The sequence below is a fragment of the Apteryx rowi genome, unplaced genomic scaffold (genome assembly GCF_003343035.1).
Source record: "Apteryx rowi isolate R43461 unplaced genomic scaffold, aptRow1 scaffold_85, whole genome shotgun sequence".
Classification (NCBI taxonomy): domain Eukaryota; kingdom Metazoa; phylum Chordata; class Aves; order Apterygiformes; family Apterygidae; genus Apteryx; species Apteryx rowi.
Genome location: NW_020451149.1, coordinates 432,104 through 456,016, shown reverse-complemented (window position 1 = coordinate 456,016; position 23,913 = coordinate 432,104). Strand labels below are relative to the sequence as shown.

Below are 23,913 nucleotides of genomic sequence, written 5' to 3'. Positions count from 1 at the left end.
CTTAACGGTGACGTTGTCCGGTATCGTCAGGCTTGAATCATGCTGTGGTTAGATGCATAGCAATGCGTACAAGCTTATATCTATCAATCTATATCATGTGGCAAGTATTTTTGCTGAAAGTAATATTAAGACAGCCATCACTTCAAGCTTGGAATGATTAGTCTGGGTGTTAAATAGCAGTTTTGGTATTAGAACTACTTTTACTAGCTTGATACTATAGTCGATGTTGTACTTGAGTTCTTGTTTTGGTGTTCAGTATTTGATTTTTCTTGTGAGTGCAGCAGATGTATGAAAAATACTGTTGTTTGTAGCTGGAATATATATTCTGTCCTCCCCCCGGCTTGACATAAAATTAGAAACATGCTAATTGGTGTTTAGCCTAAATAAGTAATACTCTTGAAGTCAATATGTGATTGACTCCTTCTCTTCCCCTCCTTGCTTTTTGTGAGGGGAAAATATGGGAGGATGTTTATTGTTTGACCTTTATTACTTCTGCATGAGAGCATGTGGAAGCATACGTATGGCCCTGGTGTCTTGTGTAGGAGGTGGTAAAAGTAGGAAATGGTGAAAATTACACTTAGTCTACTATTTCAGTGCGTGGAATATTGAGGCAAAAATGAATCATTGTAGAAAAGTAACATGTGGAACTTGTGCAAGGATGCTCATGGCATGAAGCTTCCTTGGGGTGTAGATTTATGTGCCTATTAACAAGGGTTTAGAGAAGAACAGTTTTTTAACTTCTCTTCACAGTTGTATTAATGCATCAAAGCTGTAGGCCACCTTGCTTGACAGCAGGTAAAATGTACTTGGTCGCTTTTTCCCCTCGCACCTTTTTCAATTCATAAAAGTATCAGCTTTATTAGAGAGGATTACAGGTGAAGTCAGCTTAGGCAAGTGCAGAACATGAGAAAAGCAGGACAAATGTCGGATCATGTCAGAGCATTGTGTGGCTCAAGAAATAATGACTGAAAGCCAGGACTGATTATTCTGATCTGTAAATATGTGTAATATTCTACACCTTTTTTTAGTTAAGGGAAATAAAGTACATCTGAAGATGTTGAAAGAAAATGTCCATTTACTTAGCCTGGTTAATGGAAATGCTGTCTTCAATTTGTAACTTCTGTGGGGAAGGCAAAACTTTCTGAGAAATCAAAAGGGAATTTTCACTTGTACAAAAATACAGTTGAGTTGACCGCAGTTGGAAAGCATCTTTTAGCAGTGTTATCCTGCATGGTGCTTGGTTTCGTGTTGCACAGGCTGAACAACAGCACTCTTGACCTAATGAAACTCTTAAGACTAGACACTTGCAGAAGTACAGAGTGGTGTAACCGCAGGCTTTAGGAAAATTTATCTTCAATCCTTGTGACTTGAAGAAATCTTTTCTGTCTTTGAAAAGGAAAATAGCTACCCTTATGTGTATTAAGTATTTTAATTTCATTTTTTAACAAGTTAATTTCTTCAGATGTTGCTCTGAAATTGTGTTTAAATGACAGCACATAATATGAATTATTTTTCCACAATCGGTCTTTGGGAAAGCTTTCTCCTGATGACTTGTATTTGTGTTGGTGCTGTATTGCTTGTAGGCTGATTGCTTTTTTTCTTGTGTTACAGGATTTTGTTTTTCCCCACTGTGCTCATTGGGGTAGTTGGAAGGAAAATCAGAAGATGTTTCATTTGAAACATAAACTGCATAAGAGACCTAATTGGGAGAGGGGGGGAGGGATTGGTGAGTGGGAGAGAAGTTTCTGTGGTTGTGTGGGTTTTTTTGTTTTTGTTTTTTTCCCCCATGGCGAATATATCATAATGTTAAGAAGAAGAGCGACCGGCTGTTAAGTATCTTACCCGGGTGAGATTTTTGAGTTATTCTAAGGAGGAAAAAAAAAAAGCAAAACAAAACGTGTGTGTGTATATATATATATATTTTTTTTTTTCTCTCCCTGAATTGGGTGAGCCAAGAACCCTTCCAGCTGCTCAGGAGTTAGCGTTTCCAGTGGTGAAATCTGTCTCTTGGCTCCTGAGAAGTTGAGCAGTTCCTTTCTCTTGCTGCCTGCTGCCTTGCTTGTCCCTTTGCAAGAAGGCAACTGGTGAGTCCTCAGTCCCACTGCAACCAGCCTTGAGGAGGGGGCAGCRGGTGTGTGGAACCGTGCTGGTGTAGACAAACAGGGGGGACCTTGGCAAGGCAGGAGTCAACCCTCCCTTAGGGCTGGGGAGGAGCCTGGGAGCTCCCCAAGCTGGAAACCCAGGGCCCGCGTGAGTGGATAGAGAGCTTAGAAAAACTAGTACTGAGAAGCAACAGCTGACACCGCAGGACTGTCCTGAGTCTGTTGCCATCGGAATCACTGTGATCAAAAGTTGGAAGTCATCCTCTACTGCTTAACTTTCGGGGTTTGAAGAGGAGGGGAAAGAGGGGTTTCAGATATCCTCTGGGGTATAAAAGCAAACCACTTGTATATGGCCAAAGGATAGGATCTTTCGGATGATAGATCCAAATCATTTTGAAGGTAGTTCTCAGCGTAGCTGCCTAAACGAGCAATGCGTGTAGGTTCAGTCCATGGACTAGTACCATATCGTAGTAGCTTCTGCATTCAGTAGATCACCTCTGTCAAGTTTGGCTATAGGTGGTTACATTCTACTACTGTTTGTGGGGGGGGAAAAACAAAAAAAAAAAAAAGCAAAAATCAGGGTGTTGGAGACAGACTGCAGAAGGCAGACTTGCTGTGAGCTCTGAAGGTTTTACACAATAGTATGAGAGGAAGGAGAGAGATTTTACTGGAGTTCTGTGATAAAATCACTTTTCTGGTGGTTTTGCCCTCTTGAGAATCTTGGGGCATCTACAGAAATCTGAATTTGCGATGCTCATGAGACTGCTTCTAAACTTTCAAGATCAACTGAAATCTTACCTTAAAATGTATGTATTATCATCTTGATAAACTATATCCCATGTGGAAATATACTACTGCTATATTGGAGACAGTAGCTGCTTTTTTGTTAAGATGCTTGAAGATCTCAATGATGCTGTATGGGTGGGTGATGTGTGTATAGTTTGTTTGTTTGGCAGACTTGCATCTATAATTCTTTGACTTGGGAAGATGTTAGGTTTGTAGGAGTAAGGAGGCTGTTGAGCTCTGTGGCRGGGGGTGGTGTTTAAACTTGGTCTTGATAGTCTAATAAAAGCTGTGGTTCATAGACTTGAGGGAGTGTTTATGGAACTTGAAACTGCTTGACCCTGTCCTTTTTTTAATAGGCCGTAAAGYGCAAATGGATACTAGAGGCTTTTCTCTCTGTTATGTTGCACTCCTGTTTAATTTCAGTGTGTTTTACAACCAAAACAAATGGAGAGTGCAAGGAAATAGGATGTCTAGAAGAACTGAGATCATTTGGTGTCTGTTCTCTGGACAATGCAAATATAACAGGTTGTCTAGTCCCTAGATAATTTTTTAAGTAAACATTTTCTTGAGAAAACTTCCGCAAAACCGTTGTGTATGTTTCTTTTAAGTGGATTATGTCTGGAACGTTGCTGGTCCTTTCCTTTTTTTAGTGTTTAATTACCAGACATCATGTTTGAAAGAAGCGAGATAGCTAAGGATTCTTCTGCAAGTCAGAAAAATACAGTCCACAGTAAAGTAGTGAAAATAGTTAATTTGTTTTCTTATTGTGGATTTTACTAGTATAGCTTAATGGGTGTCATTTAAGGGTAGGCGGCTACTTTGAAAGATGACTGTTTTGTGTGGAATGCTTTTGTCTCCTTGGATGTTCATCATAGATGCTTTGGAGAAAGCAACATACAGTGTGTATAGAAACTTGCAGCAGCTGCTAACCGTAGGCCTTCTAGAGTAATATCTGTTTCTTGACATTTCCATCCTTGTCTAAAATTGCACATCACATCACACTGCACTCAACAGTTTTGAAGGGCATGTTAAAATATTTCAAGCATATTCTGTGGCTTTTGGCTGGAGAGCAAATCGACAAGGGAAAAAACGGTGGTTCTGTGTACCTGATTTGGGAAAACCTTGTTGCTTCCACTGGGCAGGGAGGAAATCCTTTYGAGTCAACTGAGGGTAGTTAGGCTGACAAAGTACTTGAAAAGAAAACCCTTAACAGATAATTGCAGCTTTGTTTTCTAATGCATTAATTAGATTCCAATCAATTGTTATATTTCTAAATTGGATCTTGGTTTTTTTCCACCCTCCAGGTGGAATCGTTCATCTTGGATCAGGATGATCTTGAAAACCCTATGTTGGAAACAGCTTCCAAATTGCTTTTGTCAAGTACTGCCGATGGTGCTGACTTGAGAACAGTAGATCCAGAAACCCAGGCTAGATTAGAAGCTTTACTTGAAGCTGCAGGTACGTATTCCTGTCCCTTACAGGTTTAATCCTGAAGCCCAGACTTGAGACCATAGTAGAACTGCTTGCATGAGTCTAATCCATGTGAGCATGCTACAAATGTGGAATGTAATGCAGTGTGAACCTGGCAATGTTGTGCAAGTTACTGAAGAGGAAGGAATTGATTAAGACTTCCTTAATTTTGGAAAATTGGAGTTTCGTGTAAAGGCCATGCTTCTACTTGGTTTCCTCCAATTTGGGATTTTTAAAAACCTGAGTAGAAGTTAACACCCAGCCTTGGCTTGCAACATTGGATCCAAAATTAGGTTATTCAACGAGGCTTTGTTTTGTAGTAATTAGTGTAGCAAAAGCAATACTGGTTGCCTATGCTAAGTAGTTGTCAATAGTTGGGAAATAATGTGTTCTGTGTGTTGGAGGCTTTCATTCCTGTGCGACACATCTGGCAGCTTTTAAATTAACAATATTGAACAGCTAATCCCATAATTTTTGAAGCCATAGTTGATTATATTTGGAATGTTTCTGTTAGCAGAACTCAAACTCAATTTCAACTTCTCTTTTTTTCCTTCTCTGGCATGCCAACTTGTGATAACTTGGAATGAAAGGAATAGGTAAACTGTCTACTGCTGATGGTAAAGCGTTCGCAGATCCTGAGGTGCTTCGCAGACTGACTTCTTCAGTCAGTTGCGCGTTGGATGAAGCTGCTGCTGCACTTACCCGGATGAGAGCAGAAAGCACAGCAAATGCAGGGCAGACGGACAAGTAAGGCTACATTTTCTCTTACTGGATGTTTTTAGTAGTGTGCTACTGTGACTTCTGGATGCAGTTTTTGTTGTTCTGTTTTTTTTCTGGCTACAATATGGTGAAGTTGTTACTCAAGTGGAACTAGCAGCAGGTTGTCACCCCTGATTCTCCTGTTAAATATTCCTGGACTGTTAATTCTTGCAGTGGGAAGTGAAGTGAGTAGCTTTGCTCAAGATCCAGAAATCATTCACCAAGTAACTTCTTTTTAATTTGACAAACTYAAGAAAYGAAATCCCTGAGCTTTTAAGTAGCCTGGGCCTTTGAACTTTACCCCAAAATATCCTGGAATGGGTAGAAGTGTTGCAGGTTTTTTCTCTTGTTCTTAATTACCGCAGAAGCCTGGAAGTCTTTCAGTGATATCAGTAAACTAGCTTTGAGACAGAACGTGTTCTTGTGGAGAACTTCTGAGCTCCTTTTCCACTGAGGAAGGCACATGGTCAGGAGGGCCTGGAGCCTTCATGATGGTTACTGGCTTTCCTGCAATTTGTAGGACCTTGGACAGAGCCGAGGCCTGAAAGTCTCTACTTTTTTAAACAGACTTTCTGGCTTAATTTGTTTGGCTTTTCTCCTCTTGGGATGTTTTCAGAGGGAAATAAAAAATCCGCTCCCTTCTAGACTATCACTAAGCTTACGTACAGTGGAAACAGTGTTAGTGCGAGCTTCCAAGTGCTGCTGCGCTAGATGGTGGTTTAATCCCTGTATACTGAGTAACTCAAAGATTTCAGAGTGCGCTGAGAGTGCATTTAAAGAGTATAGAAGTGTTTGGAGTTATGTCTGCTCCTATGCTGCGTGCACCTCTCCCCCAGCTACCTTTTTTTGCTGCTAACAGCAGACATTGCCAAAGTTGTTACCGGGACTAAGGTTATGGAAAATGAAAATAAATGTGAGCAATACTGTCAACAATACATGCTTCAGAAATATTTCTGTTTGCATTAAGATTTGGCCTAGTGACACAAATAAGACCATAGTCACGGATGCTGTATACACGTATCACTTAGCCTGTGGTTCAAGAAATCATATTTTTACATTTTGTGCTTTTTAAATTTGTTCCTGATCACCTTGAGTAATATGGCTTGCAGATATCTTATGTCCAACTACCTTATTTTTCCTTTCCCTTTGGAGTTAGTTCTGTGTTAATGGCTTTTCCTAAATGGAGAAGAGGTGAAAGGAGGGTGGATGGGATGAGGCCAGTAGTCTTGGATTTATTGTTTATCATCCAAATATTTGGAGCTGAATAGACAAAATGTGCACTCTTGTGTCAGCCCAAAATATGCTTTCAGGAGACTTTTTTTTTGACTGGAATACGGAGTTAGAATGATAAAGAATAAAAATTCATAATGTGATGTGAGGACCAAAAATTCCCTTCTGTGACCAAGGACTATCACAACCAGGAGAATATTTTTCTTTACTGTTCATTTGAGTTATGCCCGCGACTGGAAGGTTGGATTTCATTACAAAAATCCACAATTTATTTCCAGCACAGGACAGAGGCTGCTTGGGGGGTGGTGATACAGTGTTATAGGTTGAGAGTGATGCCGAGTGATCTAGTCTCATTGACAGCRTTGAACAAAAGCATGTCTTGACAGGAGATCATCCTGTCCTTGGCCTCCTTGGACAAAGAAAAATGGGAATGTAACTCTGGTTAGTGGTTGCCCCTTTGGAATGAAATATTTATAAAGTAATGTCCAGGTAAACAGGGTGTTTTACTTATCTGTTATATCATCATGTCTCCTCTTCCTTGACTCTTACTTTAGAAAATGAGTAGCACAAAACCTGTGTTTCCAAACTGGAGCTACAAAACAGGAGCAGATTGAGAGGATACATTGTGGAGCAAATAGTAAAAAACCAACAGTTTTCTTGTTTGCAGAACTAAATTATTATGCTTTCAAAATGAAGAGTTATTACTTAGTTCTCAAATGCTTTAATAATTACGAAGAAGTAATGCATGCATAATGCTGGTGCAGAAAACCAGACCCATAACAGTGTCATCTCTCAGCACTTTCTCTACTGCTTTTATGTGCGGCAAAATTTGGTAAACCGGAAGGTGGTCCTGCACGTGTTTCAGTTGGCATCTTACTGTGCTAAAAATGAGTAGCAGGAGTGGCTGAATACTCACATCAGTTATTTTTCAAAGAAATTGCGTAGAAAACCTGAAGTGTAAAAACAGCAGCTCTTTAATTAGCAGCTGGCGTTGTTTAGGTTGTGCTTTCTTTTGTTAGTCAGCTGCATCCCTGTGGCATGTTGGATTTTTTTTTACTCTGCGTGCAGAGTAAGAATTTCAAAGGTAGTCCATTTTCGCTTGTAAATGGTTTCTGTCTTACCAGCCGCAGCTTGGCAGAGGCTTGCTCAGAAGGAGATGTAAACGCTGTGCGGAAGCTGCTAATTGAAGGCCGGAGTGTGAACGAGCACACAGAAGAAGGCGAAAGCCTCCTTTGTTTAGCCTGCTCAGCAGGATATTATGAGCTTGCACAGGTTGGTTTCCAAACTGTTTTTAGTGTGTATGTGTGTGTGCATTATGTAAAAATAAGGGTTGAATGAATGTGATCCTGTCTTGCTCACCTGGAAGGTGGTGGTAAGGTCATGGAAAGAGTCAGTTAATTGACAGATGAAAATTTGTACATAAACTGTATGCTGCTAATGCATTCTTTGTGCTTACTTTCTTAAAGTGTTCTTAACACAAAACCATGTGCTCCTGAAAGTAGAGGCTGTGCGTAGACTTCTAACCATCTCGACATGCTGGTTTATCACTTCTGAATGTTGTTGATCAACCCTTCTGTTTGCAGGTTCTTCTGGCAATGCATGCTAATGTGGAGGACCGGGGTATTAAAGGAGACATAACACCTTTAATGGCCGCTGCTAATGGCRGACATGTCAAAATTGTGAAGTTGCTGCTAGCTCATGGTGCTGATGTGAACGCGCAGTCATCAACAGGTAAATAAGTGTGGTAGAAAAAGCTTGCTGAAACACTGAAAACCTGGTATTTGCAGTGTACAGGAAACTCTATGTGGTAACTTGGGAGGAGTGGCTGTCTGCTGAAGTGAAGCTCTTCAAAGCAGATTACTTCTTGATTTACAACTTCGCCTCTATATTTTTATGAGGCTGTAAAATATTAGGTGGTTGCAGACAAATGCAAGTGAATAAGGTCAATTAGTAACTGAAAGATGCTAGTATATGTAATACTTGGTGTCACATAGTATTTTGAGGACAGTTTGAGTAGTACTGTGTACTTCAAAAATTACTTGGTATCTGGTCTAGGTAAGCTAGGGGAAAGTAATGATCATGAGAAGGTTGGGGTTTGTGTGTGTGTTCCCCCCCCTCCCCCTTCTCTTGCCCTTTCCAGTTTTGTAGAAGTTTGTGTTGAAGTAACCCAGCTGCTTTAGCAACTTTATATGGAAGCTCTCCACTAGAAGTAYGAATGAAATAGTCAACCATGGTTAACAAACTGAGTACAGAGACGAAATTATGAGGAAAGTTAAGATACCATAAAATACTTTCCCTCCCCCCCCCACCCTGTGAATTAGTTCTGAGTTGTTATCCTGCTCTGAGGTTCTTCTTTTTCTCTCTGCCTCTGCCCCCCAAAAGATGGCATGCTTAAAGGCACATTCTTTGATTGTTTTCTTCAGATTCATGTTTCTGCAGCTTTTCCCATTGAGACTTCTTAATCTCCTTGAAAATGCTGTGACCATTCTGAACTAGCACTTCAGAGGTGTTGAAGACTTGATTTAGAAAAGTAACTGATTCTGCTCCTTGTTTGGGGCTTTTCCTTTATCGGCATGGTATGTCCCTGCTGATTAACAGGAAAGGTGGGAAGCTGCACGATGGGTTTTTGTGATGCAAGTTGGGATTAATTGGGAGAGAAGTTGGAAGAGAATTGAATTGACTGCAGTTGATTAGATCTTCAGTTTGTCAGCACTGAGTTAATTTGTACAGTTCCTTGCTCTTTACCGTGTTTTTTGGGCTGTAGGCTGAAAAGCCTCTTTCATATGATAGCCCTGTAAAAGGACTGGAATGGAGCCTAAGTTAAAGTTGCAGTGGAGAAATTTGAGTTTTCAAAACTTGTTGTCTTCTGGTTCTAGGCAATACAGCCCTTACATATGCCTGTGCTGGAGGCTATGTAGATGTTGTGAAAGTGCTGCTGGAATCGGGCGCTAGTATTGAGGACCATAATGAAAACGGTCACACTCCTCTGATGGAAGCAGGAAGTGCCGGCCATGTGGAAGTGGCCAGAGTGCTGCTGGAAAACGGAGCAGGCATCAATACGCATTCCAATGAATTTAAGGAGAGCGCGCTTACATTGGCTTGTTATAAAGGTATGGTACCAAGGCCTTCACTTGGGTGTGGGAAGTCTTTTAGAAAATGTATTTATTCAAAATCATTTTTAGGTACAAAATGAATTTGAAGGCTGTGGATAGACACATACTCTATGCTTTTTATCCCGGCTCTGATAGTGCTTAGAGCATGTGCAGCCCCTGTAAGATGAAGGATCCGTGTGGAGAATGTTAGTATCAAAACGTAAAACTTAGATCTGAGTCTGCATAGCTAGTATTTTCTGTTCTGTCTTAAATGAGTTGCAAGGCAAGGAAATAATTGACTTGATATCAGAGTAAATGAGATAATCTTTCTATAATACAGTGATATTTTACAGGGCGTTTCTGCACAGGTACAGAAATGACTTGTTTTGAAATGACGTAGCACTCAGAAAACGTGCAAAATCCGGGGCCTTGTCTTTTAGGTGTAGTGTTTCAGCAGGCCTTTTATACCTCCTTGGAGGCAGCTATCTTGCATCACTCAAGATGTGAAAAGTTATTTATTGAAAGGCCAAATCTGTACAAACACCTGAGCTGTTGCTTTGATAGTCACCTAAGACATGTTTTATTAGAGCTCTTAGAATGGCTCTTGGTGTGTTTATGGAAGAGGTGTTTGCTGTGGCATCTCAGTAGAAGATGGTCTTCATTTTTCATTTATGTTTAGTTTTTCTTCCTTGAATAATTCTTGGTGTACAGATGTTAAATGTCTTATTAAGCAATGGTAGGGTTTTTTATGGTGGTAATAACAGCAAAGGCATTTTTGGAGGGGGGGAAGGGGGGGACAAACCCTCCTCCTCCCTGAAAAAGTATGCTTTGATTCCTACAGTGAGGTTGGAACGCAGAGATGAGAAATTAATGTCTGTGCTTAATCAATTGTTTGCTATGATGAAAAAAAAACCATTAAGGTTATTGTTGTTCTGTTATCTATATTTTTTGCATCTGGCTTTTTCTTGAGTTTGTGTTGCTCCAGATTGTGTGTTCAAGGCATAAAAATCTGTTCCTAAATTTCTCGTATGGCTCAGTTTTATAATGAAATGATGTGTGATATTTGGGACCAACTATATCATTAACCTTTTCTTCCTCTCTACCTGCCCCTCCCATAAAGGGGAAGAGTGAAAAGGCAATGTATCCTCATATTGGGCTGTACCTGTTGTCTTCATCTTGCTGATAAGCGTATTCTAGTGTTTTAGCCTGTTTTCTCTTGAGTTACAAAACAGCATTTTTTTTTATTTGACTTAGTTTTACATGCTTGTATGTTGTCACTCATAACTGTGTAACAGAGGTAACTGGGCTTGGCACACCTACAGGACCTGGAGAATTACGGTCATGAAATTAGCAGAGTGGTTGAGACGGTTGAGACAAAAGGGTGTGTACTTGGAAAAAGCTGTTACATTTCCTTGTATTTGCTGGGTTCCTGTAGATTGTTGAATTGTAAGAATAACTTTGAAAGTGTGAAGGTCCATCCACTTCACAACTTTAGTGGTCTAAGGGTTGATGCGTGCTCAAGGACTGGTTACAACACCATTCATGAATACAGTGACCCTAAATCCTTAAAACTGAGCGAGTTGAGGGGGGAAAAAAAAGCCATGTTCTGTAGATGAAAATGTTTCTCTGTCTTTAGAGAATAATATATCACCCTGGTAACCTTCTGGAGTTTGTGCTACTCTGTTTTAATCTTGTCTCAAGGAATGCACATCATGCAGAAATAGTTCTAATAACCAGATGATTTGAATTCTTACAGTGAATGTGCTGTTGAGCTGCTGTTCGCATTGTATGTACAGATGCAGACATGCCTTCCAAGAGTGTTTCACTGTTTGTTTTATGTAGTACCATAATGTTTTGTTACCTTACCTATGTATGATAGACCTGTTCTGTGACTGCCTTGAAATAGACTTTTGCTGAAAATTATTTTCATCTGTTAATTCCCCCCCCCCCCAAATACAGGCCATCTGGAAATGGTGAGATTTCTACTGGAGGCTGGTGCAGACCAGGAACACAAGACAGATGAAATGCACACTGCTCTTATGGAGGCTTGCATGGTAAGAAATGCATGGTTTTAGCAGTGAGGTGCTCTTAGTGTCTCTTTGCTTTCTGAAGATGAATGAAGTCCTTGCTTTTGGTCTCTTTTTGGTGCAAAACCTGACCTGGTGATGTTTTGGTTCTCCCCAACACTTGATGACCCTCTCACAGAGGAATGGAGGAAAATACGCACTTGAGAAACTGTACTTTCTAAAATGGCAAAATTCAGCCCTTTGCTCTCATGGCTGAAAGAGCAGTTACATTCTTGAGAGACATCAGCTAAAACTTGCATCACTTGAGCATTAGCACAGAGACCTCTGTTAACCCGTACTTGGAAACAAAGTGCATGTATGTCCAATTGCACTTGATTTTTTTTCTGCAACAGCAGGAATCATGAAATAAGGTTGTGCTCATTGTCCAAAAGCTGCTTCTATGGCCCATGTCTTTTTGTGTCCTGTTGCATGTCATTTGCTCTTTGCTTTTTGCCCTTCTGATAGTCATGGTAGCCTGGTTTGCCTACAGAGATACCTTCGTGACCTCAGTTCTGAGAAATTCATTACTTCAGTGAGAGCTAAAAGTAAATTATACTCATTTGCTTGAACAATCTTGTTTTTTACTTTGTGTAGTTCCACTCACTTCTGGGTTAGCAACTTTGAACTGAAGTTTTGGAAAATCCTTTCTATAGGAATCTCCAAATTACATTGCTTAAAACAGAAGATTCTCATTGGCTAATGAAATGCTTTCAACAGTTTTAAGATGTGCTAAATTTACGCAGCAAATACCGTCTTAACATAGTTATCAGAGACATTTGACATACCTATCATGTTTAAGGAGTTCGTAAGCCTAGTTACCCTGTTGCGCTTATGTTGGAAGTGGTTATGTTTCAGTGTGCATGTGCAGCTTTTTTCCCCACATGGTTYGCCTAGTCAATTAGCCACTATTTGGGAAGCGACTAGGAAATTAAAGGGAATATTGTTGGGATGCTGTCAACCAGTTATTAATTTAAGCGTACCTGCGTGTTGCTGATCTGTCAGTCTGAGGCAGTTGTAAAATGACAATATAAAATGGATTGCCGTTTTACAAAGCTTAGTAAGATTCAGAGAAGAACTCTGATTTTGGATAATACTTTCCTGTCATACAATGCAAATCTTGTGAAGCTTTCATTTCAGAAGTTCATATTTGGGTCATTTTAATTCCAAAATGGTATAATGTCTAACTGAAGATGATTCCAGAATTGGTGAAGAAAACCTGCCAAATCAGTATCTTCAGGTAGTGTTTCCATTCAAGGTACTGTCAGGCTTAAACAGCTGTGCAACTCTGGTTTATCTGCATCATCTTTAAAGCAAATATCCTATTTGAAATCTACTTCATAGAAATAACCTGAGGTAAAAGGTTTTTATTGTTTTGAGCTTTTACAGTTTCTTTTGACTGAGTAAATGTGGTCATGTATCCCCCTCATTCCTCCTCCAGAGATGGTTTAGAAAGTAGTATTTGTGTTGGTTTCCCCTCCCAGAGAAGTGGGTATGCTAGCATGGAGTTGGCTAGCCCTGTACCATACCAACAGCTGGCAGGCAGAAGCTAGAAGGATGAGAAGCCCAAGCAGATGTCAGTTTCTGTTTCTAGAAAGGAGCTTATTCTGAAACTCTTTTTACTGGAGAGGAGAAAAGGAAACACAACCAAGCAGATTTAGGCTTTTTTCCTAGTCATCTTTGTGACCCTGAATTGAAATGGGCTGTTGCGTGCAGCCTCGAGGCTGTGAAAAGCTCGTTGCAGAGGTTTCCTCTAGTTGCAGCATGCTTAGGCAAGTGTAATATTCATGTCTGTGCCCATGTTCTTCTAATCCTTCACCTGTATGTGAAACTCCAACCTAAAACTGAAAACTTGTCTTGTATTATATTTTCTTGTTATTCTCTCCTCTAACTAGATTTCACATGGGTTGGGTTTTTCCCTGTTGTAAGCCTGCGCAGTGTCTTGTGGATCTAGGGCAACAGTGAAGTGCCATATGTTCTCATTAGAGACTTAATGTAGTCTTCCCTTGTCTGAATTAACTGTAAGGGTTCTAAATTCAGTCATAGTTTTGTATGTTCAAGCAAGTTAATGGCTTCAGATGGAGGAATCCTTCGCAGAAGCAATTATATTTGTCAAGAAGCCTTTAGAAAGAAAGGCATGTAGATAAACAGGACGTATGCTATTTTTTATCTTACTCTGGTGAAGTATTAGTAGGTTAGCCATATGGATATCAGGGCTGCTGTCCTTGCAGGGAGCTTCATGGAAGGTGACTATAAAATGATGTTGTTTTGTTGCCAGTAGCCTTCTTGTCATGACAGCTTGATAAATCAGGAGTTTGCAGAGAGCACTGCTACTTCAGGGAACCACAGAGCAAGCTGCCTTTGCCTTTCCACCCCGCCTTGCTTTTTATGTCCCCACCAGACTAACAGAAGTTCATCGAACTGGGAGAAATGTCTAGACCATTTCTTATTAAGACTTGCTGAGCAATGGGGAAAACATCCTGGTTTCCTTTACTTRCACAAGAAGCAGTTCATAAGTCAGCATCTCCACACTTGCTCACAGGACCGAGAGACAGGTGTAGTTCGGAGTATTGGTACCTTCCTTCTGCTTGTGAAGAGGAGCGACTTTCTGTAGCAGTACGTAAAGGTTTGAAATGTAGCAAGGTAGAGGCTTCTCATCTCTGCACGCTTTTTCTGCAGAACTAATTGCCATTTTCTGGTAACTCGATAAGGCTACATTCTCTAGGATAGCATTGAACTTGAATGTATGTTACTGAAGTGTGTGCCTATACTACAGTGCTTAAATACAAGCCTGTGGAACTGCTTAAACCTTGTCCTACAAGGCGTGCAAAGGACTTCTGTCCAAGAGCTTTTTTTATATACAGCAGTAGCTTTGCTTTAGTCCAGATCAGTTCTTCAGTAATGTGATTTGTCTTATGGGAGCTAAAAGCTGTTTTGTCTAGTTTGCACCTGCTCTTACTGAAGTAACCTGGCCTGCAGTGAGGGCTGAGTATTGATTGCCCCCACTGGTTGGCCTTAAAACTCTACTTGGTGTGCTGGTGCAGGTTGGGCAGGCTACCTTTTCTGATCAAACAGTAGCTCTGAAGGGCTTTTGAGATGTTGTAAATGAGCTGAACAGCACCATCCCATTGCAAGGCATATTACAACATGGACAAAATTGCCTTGTGTGGGTAGCACCAATAGTTGTTTTCAAGACTTTTTGACCTATATATGAAACTTAGAAGCATACCTTTTTCTGCTGTTTGCAACACCGTTTTCATGATGAATCAGTTTGGGATGATAAGTGGTCTGTCATGCCAGAGCCTGATGGTTGAAGAACCATCTCTGCGTTTCCCTGAGGAAGGATTCTTTATACAGCCCTAGAGTCTTTCCCTAAAATAGTGTTGTCATTTCATATAAAAGGTGAATATGTCCTAGATAATATGTCCTAGATCTCTTTACTTAGAGCAAATCCTGTTAGGCTCCCTGGATATGACAAAAAGGTATAAAACACTTCAGAAAATGAAGTCTTTAACAATGTCAGATGCAGTTTTGTGTTTCCTTGGGAAAGGAGCTGTGGCTGTGGTTCCTAAGATTGGTGAGGATGGCAATGGCTTCAATTTGTTCTCTCTTATTGATCTGAGATCATGGTGTATTTATCTTGTTCAGTGACAGCCTCAAGGTAGCCTCGTGTTCCTGGTAAGCTGCTGCTATTCCTGTGCAACCCTCCCGCATGTCTTAGATCTTTTCCACTATGGTTACTCCAGGTTTGAATGAAAGATGGCCATTTCCTCATGGAGAAAATCTGTTCTGAGGGATTGTGCCTACTGTCGGTCTGCAGTGACCAAGCTAGTCACTCTCTCTTCTTTTCTATTTAAAAGCTGAATTGAATGGTTGGTTGATATGTCACTGTCAGGACTCTAGTGTAAACATATAGCTTTAAAGCCATTCGAGCAGGTTCCTGAATCCATGTTGTACTAAGAATWTGACAAAGATACTCCACTCTGATGTTTTTGTTCTTAAAGGAAGAAAGCAAATTTAGGAGCAGACCATTTGGACAGGAAGATAACACCTGAAAAAGCCTACCAAGGGAAGGCTCTAGTTCAGGTGGTTCTTGTGACGTATGCGGGACCTCTGACAAGTGGTCTTGTTTCGTTTTTTCTCTTGGAGAAAAATGTCCTGACTGCTGTAAAATTGAGCAGCAAGTGAAATAGTATTGCAGGAGCCAACAGGCAAGCAGCGTAATTATACACCACTTGGAAGGAAGCAAGCAAAATTCTTATACTTGAAGCTCATCCTCTCTTTTATCTCCCTCCCCAAAAGTTGTGAATGTGTAACCTAAATAATCTGAAAGACTAACAGTCTTCATGGAAGTGAGGATGAGCTGTGTTCCTGACACTTTGTAAGTATGTTTTATGTAACAAATAATGCAACTGCATGTTGAATTTAGAACAAAAATGCCTCTTTTTGAGCAAATGGGGAGCTCTGGCATTGAGTGACCTGTTTGCAATGTAAAGATTTTGTAGTCTTTAGGAAAAAAAACCCAAATGTATTCTTAGATCCAAGAGAAAATACTTTTGAGTGAAATTCTTTTAATACTCCTTTATTTAATACAGTGTCTTGTTAATAATAGGAAAACTTTTGATAGTAGATTGAAAGAAATACATGGTATTTGAGTGGTAACTTATTTCTTAGAATTTGTTCCTTACATAATTTGGTCACTCTTCAGTTCTGTGAACAAAGAACAGTACAAGATGTCATAGCATTTTGGTATTGTTCGAAGCAAGTTTCTAAAATAGTGTGAAGTTCCCTTTCAACTGTTTTTTCTGAACTAAATTGATACCAAGCTATAACATATGAACTTGTGAATCTGCTATGAAGTTGACCACCTTGTTATAGTATGCACACCAAAGTTGAGTATGTGGCTCACATTATTTTAGCTTTGAMTTGAGCATATTTAATAAAAGATTTCTTGAGGTTTCTTCCCATGCTTATATCATAGTGGATTTTTAGCATTAATCAAAATACTTAAGAAAACTGCTTTAATGGTTTCCTTAAATATTTGTATTTCCTAATTTGCTTGTTCCTGTTCTGTGACTTCTAATGGTATTTGAGTTTCTGAATTCCTTAAGCTTTGGAAAATAACAATTATCTGACTATACATCTGTTGTGACCTGGATCAATGAGGCAATTCAGCTGCTAGGTGAGAGACTGCCTGTGTCAGGCAAAAATACCTTTTTTGGGGGACTTTCTTCATCTAGTGTTCTTCTTTGGTGTTTTTTGAATTCCTAGGATGGCCATGTGGAAGTGGCAAGGTTACTTCTGGACAGCGGAGCTCAGGTGAACATGCCTGCAGACTCTTTTGAGTCTCCATTAACTTTGGCAGCCTGCGGTGGGCACGTTGAACTGGCAGCTTTGTTAATTGAACGTGGAGCTAACTTGGAAGAGGTAAATGATGAAGGATACACGCCACTAATGGAAGCAGCTAGAGAAGGACAYGAAGAGATGGTGGCACTGTTACTTGGCCAAGGTAACTATTATGGTGCATTCAATGGACTAGAATTCCATAGGCATCTGATATTGTGTGTTGGTGTTTTTTTGTTTTTTTGTTTCTTTCTTTAAAGAGGGTACTGTTATGTTGCTTCTTGCAATTTTGTTTCCTTCTTGAGCAACTTTGAGTATTGGATAGTTAATTTTAGCAAAATATTCTTTGCTATACTTGAACCCTAATTGCTAACTGGCCATTCAGAACAGCTTTGTGTTTTTGAGATAGGCATTAAATATTGAACAACTGATGTGGGTAACCTAGATTCTGCATAGGGGCTTTAGCATGTCTTGATAGTACAGTATTGCTGCAGAGTTACAGGGAAGTGCTTTGTGAGACTCTTGGAGGAGTTTCCAAAGCAGCGAAAGGAAGTTGAGATGTTTCAGTTAGGCATAGCACAATTTTAGGGGGAATACTTATGCAGCCGTAGAGATGAGGTATGCAATAAGCAGAAGCTTTGTGCCTGAAGAGACTTAGTCTGCTGATACTGGTTTTAATAACTATTGTTTTCTGATATGCCTGTAGTTATGGTATGTGTCTTCATTTATATTTTGAAGGAGCGAACATCAATGCCCAAACAGAGGAGACGCAAGAAACTGCTCTAACTCTGGCTTGCTGTGGAGGTTTTTTGGAGGTTGCCGATTTTCTTATTAAAGCAGGAGCTGACATAGAACTTGGTTGTTCAACCCCTTTAATGGAGGCTGCTCAAGAGGGTCATTTGGAGCTGGTTAAATATTTATTAGCTGCAGGTATGGACTAATGGTGTTACTAGTTCTGTAGAGTGCCATAATGTTAAGAAAAGGTTCCTGTTTCTGTATTCATTATGCTTTCATTAGCAGCTTTTTGAATTTGACTGCAAAGGTTTGTGTAATCTTTTGAAGTAATTTACTACTTGGACCCTAATTTAGCTTTTGTAGAATGAGTTGACACTAACTCTTGGAACTGAAGTTCTAGTTGGTGGTGATTTTTCACCCCTACCCCCCAAATGCAGTTGATATGATGTTATTTAATTTCATGGGTGTTTTATTAAAAAGGGGGAAATAAATGTTTGTAATCTGATCTGGTAAAGAGTATGAAGAGACTTGTGCATTTTCTGTAGTGAACTCCGTGAAGCTTACATACTCATTAATACTGCTTCAGGGGCTAATGTGCATGCAACAACAGCAACAGGTGATACAGCACTGACATATGCGTGTGAAAATGGCCATACTGATGTAGCAGATGTCTTACTTCAGGCAGGTGCAGATTTGGTAAGTAATTACCATCTTAAAAATTACAATTAGAAATTAAATTGACAAGTGTCTTTTTTTTGTTTTTTTGTCTCATGTTTACTGCTGAAAACTCGTTATCAAGTTGACTGTTAATTGTTTCAGTTGTATATGAATTACCTTTTAGCCTTTTTCTTTTGACCACATAAGAAGTGGTGATGCTAAATAGAATTGTTGAGCTGGTTATGGGTTAATATTTTTATTTGCATATTTTTTCTGTTTCTTAAGCAGCAAACAGTTGACAGTTCTGTTCTTATGTGATCTATTTGGTGTACTGTGATGGAATTAAGATGATGAAAGTAAACTGTTTTTGGCATTTCAGTAGACTTGTAGACCAGTACATGAACAAAACATGAAGTTAAGCATGACAGAATATATTTTGTTAAATTAATCCCCATTATTTGTTTGAATGCTTCTTACCCAATAATCTCAGATCTGTACAAAGGTAGGTGAGAGTATCATGGGTCTTGAAGGTATACTCGGTTGAAATCTTGTTTAAGTTTTGATATCTGAAGAAAGTCAAATGCCCCAAAGGCATCTTCATGTCTGTTGCTTCCAGTTCAAAAAGAACAGGGAACCGGCTGAATTACTCCTTTCACACGTGTTATTTCTTGAATCTTTAATTTTAAGCCTCTCTGTCTGCTCTAGGAGCATGAATCTGAAGGTGGAAGAACTCCTCTCATGAAAGCTGCAAGGGCAGGTCATGTTTGCACTGTTCAGTTCTTGATTAGCAAAGGTAAGCTTGTGAGAAGGCTTAGTTACTCTTTTGTTTTCCTGGTTTTAGAAGAGCTCTAGATTAGGAAGGTTGTGAAATACTTGTTTAGACACATGCTGCTGCTAGTGTAAGTTGTTTGAATTTGGTTCAAATACTTTAATTAAAGTCAGTAATTCTTAAACTAGGCACATAATGATCACCTTTAATTCCTGATGAGATTAGTGGGAATTGCAACAACTTGAAAAATATATTCCAGTCTTCTGTTGTAGTTAATGCTGCAACAGCAGTAGTGGTTACTGGGTGTCTAAGTGCTCCTGATTCAGCTTTTAGGCACTCTCTTTTTAGAAGTTTAACTTCATGTGCCTGTTTTTTTTCACAGTTTGATTATAACTTGCTTTACCTAACTACCAATTCCAGCCTTACATACAGTTGATACAGAGCTCAGTATTGCTATTTTCTATTTCTTGAACTGATACTGAAGGTTTTTTTATTATTTCTCATACCTATCTTGTATGGAACAGGACTGGCCTAAAATTTCTAGTATGACTTAATTTTTCCTGTATGGATTGTAAAGGAAAGAAGCAGAGTTGCAATGAGTCATYTGCTTGCTGGTGACCAGCTAAGATCTGTGCATTGACTCATTCATAAAAATAGGCATTATACTGGCAAAATTGCTGGGAAAATTAAAAGCTTATAGGAACACCTACTACATGAAGTTTCATACATACAAATATAGACATTTTAAAAATGAGTTTGGAGTGCTAATCCGGTAGTGCCAACTCTTTTCTGGGTGCATGTATGCTAAGAGTTAAATTCCTTACAGCTGTTAGCCAGCTGACAAGACAGACCTTTGGTTCAGTGATTGTCACAGGTTAAACAGAAGCTTCTGATGATAGTAATGCTTGACTGTTCAATTTTAGATGTCTCTCACAAGACTGCAGCCATGGAGAGCTATATTTTCATGTTGAAGAAAAAGCTTATCTTCCTGTGAGTTTTGGCAGAGTTTTAAGTCTCTTCCACAATCTTTCTCTGTTTTTGAAGGAGCAAATGTGAATAGGACCACAGCTAACAACGATCATACAGTATTGTCACTGGCCTGTGCTGGAGGTCATCTGGCAGTTGTGGAGTTACTGCTAGCTCATGGTGCTGATCCTACGCACAGATTGAAGGTTTGTCACTTAACTAACTTATTTTCCTCTGAAGCAAGTCCTTCATTAATCTTATAACTAAACATACACAAGAGTATTTGGTCCTTCTGTTGTCTCTGCAACTGACCTGACCCAACATATCATGATATAATTAGGAGTAAGATGCAAGAGCTAGTTTGTCAGTTAAAACCGTGAGCACGCATTAGGTTCATGAACATATCTGTTGAAGCAGGTGTTAGAAGGAGTCAGTATTCATTGATTACTGTGAATCCAAATGTTTGACTGAGGTAGTGAAGTCAACTGAGGAAGAGGAAGGAAAATAACACAATTACTTTTTTTTAAGCTTTTTAGTTTTTAAAGAATTCTTAAACTTAGTTGCGGACTRACTGCTGATTGAATAGTTATTAAAACTATCTTAAGACATGCCTTGTATTATGTTTCCCAAAACGCTTCAGTGTTGTCATGTTTCGAATATGTTGGTTTCTAATACTGTGATCTTTACCTCTTTAGGATGGATCAACGATGCTAATAGAGGCAGCAAAAGGGGGTCATACCAGTGTGGTGTGTTACCTTCTAGATTACCCAAACAACTTGCTTTCTGCTCCTCCACCTGATGCTACTCAGCTGACCCCACCATCCCATGATTTAAATAGGGTAAGATTTAAGGGTTGATGGTCTGTGGGGGTTTGTGGGGCTTTTTTGCTTTTCTTCTTGCAGCTTATTGAAGTTTGAAGATGAGAAGAGCCGGTGATATCTTTTTGCGTACTACAAAACTGTAAGTAAAGACACAATGTAAATAACTTGGAGCTGTTGTGAAAAAGGATGAGACTCTTTAGTGAGCATCACTGCATAGTTCTTCAATTTTTTTTTCCTGTTGCTTTATCAAGATTACTGACAGGAAAAAAATACCAGCAACTGAAAAGGAATCTGCTTCAGTGAGGTGCTTCATCAGTTATCTTTGTAGCCCATTGTGGCTGGTATTTGCTTAACCAGACTGTAGCACTGTGCCTGTCAAGATGAGTATTGTTCGGTGTGTAATTGTTTAGGTTAATGTGAAGTGTATACAAATCAGATGATCTCAAGCTGTTAACTGTTGAACTCGGTATATTTAAAAGGTGTTAAGTTTTATTAGTTACCGTGAATCTATCTGCTTTTGTAATGGGTTTTGTTTACCTTCTATTGACTTATAACTAGATTAGAGTATGAGAAAAGTAATCTATTAGTATCCGACATTTTAGGCTCCTCGTGTACCAGTGCAGGCGCTGCCCATGGTCGTCCCACCCCAGGAGCCTGACAAACCCCCTGCTAATGTCGCCACAACCCTTCCCATCAGAAATAAAGGTCAGTCTTAGTTCTGGAGCTTATTTTCTAAATATCCTTTCTAGGTAGAAGATTTAGGGTTGCACTTCTAGCAGAGTAGTTCCTATGAAGAGTTCTTCTGCATTCAGTCAAGGAAACTGTAATTTTTTTAAGGATTGTTTATCCACCAAATATGAAGTAATCTAACCCTATAATCACAAAGCATCAAGAATTCTGCCTTAGTAAATATATTGAAGTATGTATTAGTCTGGCATACTGGACTAATGCAGAATGTCACCCAGCAGCCTTTATAAAATTTTTACAACTTGCGCTATTCGTTTTAACTGCCATATAGTAAATTTGGGGTCTTTTGTTTACTTAGCTTAGTAGTCTTGGAGTGGGTTTGACTAATTGAAGGTGGAATTTCTTGTGCTGTAAAAGACTTAATCTGATGTGGCTCAGGTCCTTCTAGGACTAAATTTGCATTTATTTTGATATCGCCATTTGACACTTAGGCTTTCTGTACTTTAGAAGTCTTTCCAAAACATTTTTTTATCAAGTATCAGCAATAGCGCAGATACATGCGTGCATGTAATAAACGTAATACTGTGTGTACACTTGCATTGTACTGGAAATACAGCAAATATTACCGGAAGAAACTGGGCACCTCCACTTGATGCAAATACTGGGTTTTGATTTCCTGTTCACCCTTCAAAATTAACAGATTGTTCTTTCTCCAAATGGTATGGCAGACCATGTCAGCTGTATTGCTGTGGACTTCTTCATAAAACATGTATTGGATTAGTCCATCACTCGTTCTTACAGGAAGGCTGAATTATTTGCCTTGCCTAGGCAGAGAGCTGAGTTCTGACACATGCCAAATCTTGTCTTCTGTGGATAAAATATAATGGCTAAACATACCCTGTTAGATCATATTAAGACATTAAATATAAATGCATATCTTGGGTTCTAGCACCGGTTGTCAGCTGAGTAAAGCTGGATACCTGTAGTGAAAGGATTCAGTATTTCTAGAAAGATTAGTGCTTCCTAAAATGTACCAAAACTGATTGCCTAGGGGAAAAAAAAACCCTGTCCCTTGAAATATTGTTGCATCGCTTGTGCTGTGTTTCAGGGTTGTAACCATACATTTATGTCTTAACACAATATCCAGACACAAAACATGAAGTTAAGAGGCAGTGTATCCTTCCCTTTTGTTTTCATTGACCTTGTTGCACTACTTGATAACAACGACTCTTGAGACAATCGCTGCATTTGGCAAAACTAAAACAATTGTCGGAGTAAATATCTCAACGTAGCACAGGGATAATTTGTAATTTATATGCAGTAATCTGTACTGTTAATTTGCAATCTGACTGCTGTATTAAAATGGGTAGTGAAAGATATGGTTTTCTATGAGGGCCTTACAGTACACTTTTACCTTCTATGGGTGCTGTGTCTTGGTGCATAACTGGCCATTTAGCATCCCAACAGTAGCTCTATAATGAGGATGCCATTCATATGCACTTCCATTGGTTCTGAGGGGGTTTCTTTTTCACACAGCTGCTTCTAAACAAAAGTCCAGCAGTCATTTGCCAGCAAACAACCAGGATGTACAGGGTTACATCACCAATCAGTCTCCAGAGAGCATTGTAGAAGAGGCTCAGGGCAAGTTGACAGAGCTGGAGCAGAGGATAAAAGAAGCCATAGAGAAGAATGCTCAGCTGCAGTCCTTGGAATTGGCACATGCTGACCAGCTCACCAAAGAGAAGATTGAGGAGCTGAACAAAACGAGAGAGGAACAAATTCAGAAGAAACAAAAGATTTTGGAGGAACTGCAGAAAGTGGAGCGAGAGCTACAGCTGAAAACTCAGCAGCAGCTAAAAAAGCAATATCTAGAGGTAAAGGCGCAAAGAATTCAGCTCCAGCAGCAGCAGCAGCAACAGTCTTGCCAGCATCTGGGACTACTGACTCCTGTTGGGGTAGGAGAACAACTCTCGGAGGGAGACTATGCACGATTACAGCAAGTGGACCCCATCTTGCTTAAAGATGATCCTCAGCAAGCTGCTGCTCAGACGGGTTTTGCACCAATTCAGCCTCTGGCGATGCCACAAGCTTTGCCTCTGGCAGCAGGTTCCTTACCTCCAGGGTCCATCGCAAACCTTACAGAACTGCAAGGTGTTATAGTTGGACAGCCAGTATTGGGCCAAGCACAACTAGCAGGGCTGGGGCAAGGAATACTGACAGAAACACAGCAAGGGTTAATGGTAGCCAGCCCCGCTCAGACCCTCAATGACACGCTGGATGACATCATGGCAGGTGGGTTTATATTGTTGTGAGCAGGTATAATATTTGCTTAACCAGTTGAGGGTATGTCAACTTCTTTGTGTATGTGCGTTTGTGTGTGTGTGTGTATTCCTGCTAGCTCTGCAGTGAGTACTGCCAGTCTACTGATCCCTG

At 39.8% G+C, this 23,913-nt stretch overlaps 1 protein-coding gene across 1 annotated transcript in view; it reads left to right on the top strand.

Moving 5' to 3' along the window:
* The first annotated feature begins 520 nt into the window (after window positions 1-520).
* Window positions 521-23,913, top strand: part of ANKRD17 (ankyrin repeat domain 17) — a 54,807-nt gene continuing 31,414 nt past the window's right edge. The window contains exons 1-16 of the mRNA XM_026090105.1: window positions 521-554; window positions 2,023-2,084; window positions 4,193-4,346; window positions 4,949-5,105; window positions 7,472-7,619; window positions 7,931-8,078; window positions 9,224-9,457; window positions 11,399-11,493; window positions 16,774-17,011; window positions 17,584-17,775; window positions 18,167-18,276; window positions 18,943-19,030; window positions 20,051-20,178; window positions 20,668-20,811; window positions 21,396-21,498; window positions 23,017-23,772. Coding sequence (XP_025945890.1) covers window positions 521-554; window positions 2,023-2,084; window positions 4,193-4,346; window positions 4,949-5,105; window positions 7,472-7,619; window positions 7,931-8,078; window positions 9,224-9,457; window positions 11,399-11,493; window positions 16,774-17,011; window positions 17,584-17,775; window positions 18,167-18,276; window positions 18,943-19,030; window positions 20,051-20,178; window positions 20,668-20,811; window positions 21,396-21,498; window positions 23,017-23,772 — 2,791 coding nt within the window. The remainder of the gene's footprint in view (window positions 555-2,022; window positions 2,085-4,192; window positions 4,347-4,948; window positions 5,106-7,471; window positions 7,620-7,930; window positions 8,079-9,223; window positions 9,458-11,398; window positions 11,494-16,773; window positions 17,012-17,583; window positions 17,776-18,166; window positions 18,277-18,942; window positions 19,031-20,050; window positions 20,179-20,667; window positions 20,812-21,395; window positions 21,499-23,016; window positions 23,773-23,913) is intronic.